Source organism: Lactuca saligna, chromosome 5 (genome assembly GCF_052625555.1).
Source record: "Lactuca saligna cultivar CGN05327 chromosome 5, ASM5262555v1, whole genome shotgun sequence".
In the NCBI taxonomy this organism is placed as follows: domain Eukaryota; kingdom Viridiplantae; phylum Streptophyta; class Magnoliopsida; order Asterales; family Asteraceae; genus Lactuca; species Lactuca saligna.
The window spans coordinates 141125639-141130229 of NC_136421.1; the positions used below are offsets into that span (position 1 = coordinate 141125639).

At 31.6% G+C, this 4591-nt stretch overlaps 1 protein-coding gene across 1 annotated transcript; it reads left to right on the forward strand.

The window, feature by feature from the left end:
- The first annotated feature begins 363 nt into the window (after positions 1-363).
- RFNR2 (root FNR 2) lies at positions 364-4341 on the forward strand. The gene is made up of 6 exons (XM_078997569.1): positions 364-504; positions 856-908; positions 1007-1057; positions 1205-1540; positions 1628-1847; positions 3539-4341. The coding sequence occupies exons 2-6, from the start codon at positions 876-878 to the stop codon at positions 4036-4038; spliced, it is 1140 nt and encodes a 379-aa protein (XP_078853695.1). The 5' UTR covers positions 364-504; positions 856-875; the 3' UTR covers positions 4039-4341.
- The last annotated feature ends 250 nt before the right edge of the window (positions 4342-4591 follow it).

Genomic DNA, 4591 nt, shown 5'->3' on the forward strand with positions numbered 1-4591 from the left:
AGATGTAAACCATAAGAACAAAAAAATGTAATTTACTCTATGGGACAATTGAAATTCTTTTGTTGCAATTATTACCCAAATACAATTGGATGCATGTGGGACCAATCATAATTCACTTCATATTTTAAAAGTTTTGTCACACGGCTAGTCGCTAGTGAGAAGAGCCACCATCTATTTTTAATTAATAGTGTTAATAACATTTTTTGTTATCAAACTGTTTGATAAAATATTTTTTTATTAATTATATATTAATAATATTTTAATTTTTGTAAAAAATATTATTAATTTATGTATACAAGATTCGATAGAAAATAGATTATAGGGACACACACCAGCATCTCTTGTCCTCTCCTGGGCTCCAAAGGGTCCATCGCATCTCTCCTTTTGATCCAATAGACCATCACCCCAGCATGCCTCTATAAGTAAATCAATCATCTCTGATCGATTAATTTCAAGTCGAAAGTGCAGAATTTGCAGATTTTTGATCTTTCACGCTCGTTTCAGGTTTTTCTTATACACATCTCACTTGATTATCATGATTTCGTATGTCTTTTGTTTATTAGGTTAACTTCGTGATTATCGACCGGTTTTGATTGTGCTTAAAAGTTCGAAGTCCCACACTTCGTTTATTCCGTATTGTGACAAGTCAGATTCTTCGATTGCATTTCTTTTTCGAACTTTTAGTACTATGAAAATGACATGAAATCCGAATCGGTAGGCTACTTATCAACTGAAACATTGTTGTGAACAGAAGAAAATAGGAGAGAATTTTAGGGTTTTTGTCGAATATGCATGTACGAAAAAACAAGTATATATGATTATATGTTATCTAATTATATGCATACAATTGCGCAGACGAGTTACTCGATCCAATCATGGCTGCTATACAATGTGGCGTTGTATTCCAGGTAAGGCGCCAGCTATGAGCTCGATCATTTGTTGAATTCTTCTGTTGACTTTGTTATTTATGATTATAATGTGCACTTTTTTGTTGTGTAATCTTTAGGGCTCAGTCACTGCATCTCTTAACAGTGATCTTCACAAATCAATTTTCAAGGTGCGATTGTTACACCAATCTTCTCTTATCCAGAGTTTTAATCACAATTTCTTCTTTCTCTTAAAAGTTCCCATTCTTTTGAAAACATGTTTCATCGTCTATGATTGCCTCTCCATCCTTGTACTGAATAATCGATTGGTATTGCAGAGCAAGAAGATTAGCTATACTGATAAGCCATGGATGTCTTTTTCACCCATGGAGCTAAAAACAAAAAAAACACCATCAAGATATCAATCTGCTATTTGTATGTCAACTCCACAAGCAGTTGGAAGTGCTAAGGTTTCGGTTTCACCTTTGCATCTTGAAGATGCAAAAGAACCTCCCCTGAACACATACAAACCCAAGGAGCCTTATACAGCAACCATTGTCTCTGTTGAAAGACTTGTTGGCCCAAAAGCTCCTGGAGAGACTTGTCATATTGTGATTGATCATGATGGCAATGTTCCCTATTGGGAGGGACAAAGTTATGGTGTTATTCCTCCTGTAAGTCGAATCTTTAATGAATTGTGATTGTGATCATGGTGGTAATATTAAGAGGCTTTTTGGGTATTGATTTTTGTGTTTGAACAGGGTGAGAACCCAAAGAAACCTGGGGCACCTCATAATGTGCGTCTTTATTCAATTGCATCAACAAGATATGGTGATTCATTTGATGGAAAGACAGCTAGTTTGTGTGTTCGAAGAGCTGTCTATTATGATCCTGAGACAGGAAAAGAAGATCCTTCAAAGAATGGTGTGTGTAGTAATTTCCTATGTGATTCAAAGCCCGGAGACAAAGTTAAAATTACAGGTATGTCCTTCCTTAATATCAATTTATAACTTTCTATCTGCACTCTTCAATCTCTAATAGATAAAGTAGTGAGGTAATATTTGGTATGATGGTATCACAGAAAGAATGGAATGGTTCATTCCATTAAAATTGAAAGGAATGGAATGTGATTCTTTATATTTTGTTGATTATCATTCCACTGTCAGCGGTGTTCTTTTTCCTTCCATAATGGAATGGAAAGAAACGTTGTAGTGAATCCAGTTTTATTTATGTAATTGTTAATCACGCAATTTTTTTTTAATATTATTTTATAAGATATCTAAAAATGTATTTTTTATTATAACTCATATTTGGGTTTTATGTGATTGTTAATCACACTATTTTTTTTAATATTATGTTATGATAATATCTAAAAGTGTATTTATTTTTTATTTTTTTTATAGTCGTATTTGGGTTTTAATCATTTAATGAACTTTTATTATGTTCTATATTTGTAAATAAAAATCTCATTAGTTATGATTAAATAATGATAGAGTAGAGTTAAAACTGTACATTGTATTTACTATTTAATATTTACATATAATATAAAAAATTTCATTAAATAATTCATCTTATTTCCGATGATGTATCCAATTATAACAAGTGCAAAAAATTCCACTTTGTACATACCAAATGCAAAAAATTGTAATGATTTATTTATTCAATTACTTAGCTTAATCTATTATTTTGTACATACCAAATGCAAAAAATGGTTACATACTTTCATTACTTTGTTTCTTATTGCATTATACTTCCACTTTTTTTTTCTAACATTCTACTTTCAATTTTTTTTTTCTTGTTAAGGCATTACACCTTCAAAATTTGCATAACTATAGTAATGTACCTTCAATTTTTCTTTTTCTTGTTAGGATATTATTCTTTTGAAAAATATATCCAATTATAACAAGTAAACTGCTTTCCATTTGAAGGACATTGCTATAATTAAGTAGATTTTTCAAAGTACAATGCTATAATAGGAAGAAATAAAAGTAAGATGCTACAATAAACAAATAAAACAAAGACAAAATTTCGTAATTGGTCCCTGTGGTTTGCAAAATATCTCACTTTGAGGATTTTCAAGGAAAACGTCACGCCATTGGTACCTGTAGTTTGCAAAATTACATGAAAGATCCTCCTGCCGTTAAATCTAACTTTTCAGCTGTTAGATTTTAATGAAAAAGACTATTTTGCCCTTGTACCAAATTTGCAATATACTACAAAATTACATTGACTTTTTGTTTTTTGTTTTTTATTTTTCATTACTTAAATCAAAATAAATAAAAACAATAGAAGAATAATAAATAACCAAAATTATATAAAAAAAATAGAAAACAAAAGGGAAATATAATGATAAATGCAAACATAAATTTGCTAACGATATTAACTATAGAGCATCAAAGTGAAAAAAAAAACATGAATCGTAACAACATAAAAAAAAACATTAACGCTTCAATTCACAAATAAGAAAAATTAAAGAAAAAACGATTTCGACATGGTTTATCAAATTTAAATTTGTTTACTTAAATCAATATAAATAAAAACATTAAAAAAAACCATAAATAACTAAAATTATAAAATAAAAATAGAAACCAAAATGTCAAAAAGAATTTTTTTATTTTTTATCAAATTGTTGAAATTGTGTATAACAACGTGATACAAATATAAATCGACAGGTCCATCGGGAAAAATCATGCTTTTACCAGAAGACAACCCAAACGCGACCCACATCATGATCGCGACGGGCACAGGGGTGGCCCCATACCGTGGCTACCTCCGGCGAATGTTCATGGAATCAGTCCCTAGACCCAAATTCACGGGTCTGGCTTGGCTGTTCCTTGGGGTAGCCAATAAGGATGCTCTACTGTACGATGAAGAGTTCCGGAAGTATCTAGAAGATAACCCTGGTAATTTCCGATACGATATAGCTCTTAGCCGAGAGGAAAAGAATAGAAATGGAGGAAAAATGTATGTTCAAGATAAAATTGAAGAATACAGCGATGAGGTGTTTAAGTTGTTGGATGAAGGGGCTCATATTTATTTTTGTGGGCTTAAAGGAATGATGCCCGGGATTCAAGACACTCTTAAGAGAGTTGCGGAAGGGAGAGGGGAGAAGTGGGAAGATAAGCTTTCCAAGTTGAAGAAGAATAAGCAGTGGCATGTTGAAGTTTATTAGCTTATATTTTTGTTTGCTACATCGTACATGACACCTGTGTTTGGGACAAAATTTGTAGCTTTTGTCCCATCTAAAAAAGTCCTAGAAAGTTTGTCAAATCTTGTTGTGTCTAGTCTTGTACCTTGTAGCGAATGGAATGGAGCCATAAATATCTGTTTGAGATCTCTATTTAGACTTTTGGGAAGCCTCTTGTGAGGTGGGAAAACTTGAAGAATTTGAATTGGTTTGGTTGTAATAACTCTTCTGTATCACTTGGAAACATTTATGCTTTACTTATTGGGTAAGAAAACATTTTCTATTTCAGGAGATTTTCTATTGCGTTTTTCTTTTTCTTTTACTTTTGTTTGCCTTAGGTCCTTTTTGGAAATAGTTTCTATCGTCTTACCTCCCCCTTACCCAATACTTATGGGCCATGAGGTTTTGGTATGATGTTGTTATGTACATAAGCTGGTAGTCTATGTAAAAATCAAATGTTTATTTATTTTTGACATCTTGGTTTTATTTTATATCTAATTGGTTAAATCATAATTTTTTTTTTCAAAATAAACTCTAT

What these genes read in the sequence shown, in the direction of transcription:
- RFNR2 (XM_078997569.1), top strand. Translation starts at nt 876, where the DNA reads ATGGCTGCTATACAATGTGGCGTTGTATTCCAG. An exon ending in AATGTGGCGTTGTATTCCAG is followed by an intron (nt 909 to 1,006) that starts GTAAGGCGCCAG and finishes TGTAATCTTTAG; the next exon opens with GGCTCAGTCACTGCATCTCT. An exon ending in GTTATGGTGTTATTCCTCCT is followed by an intron (nt 1,541 to 1,627) that starts GTAAGTCGAATC and finishes GTGTTTGAACAG; the next exon opens with GGTGAGAACCCAAAGAAACC.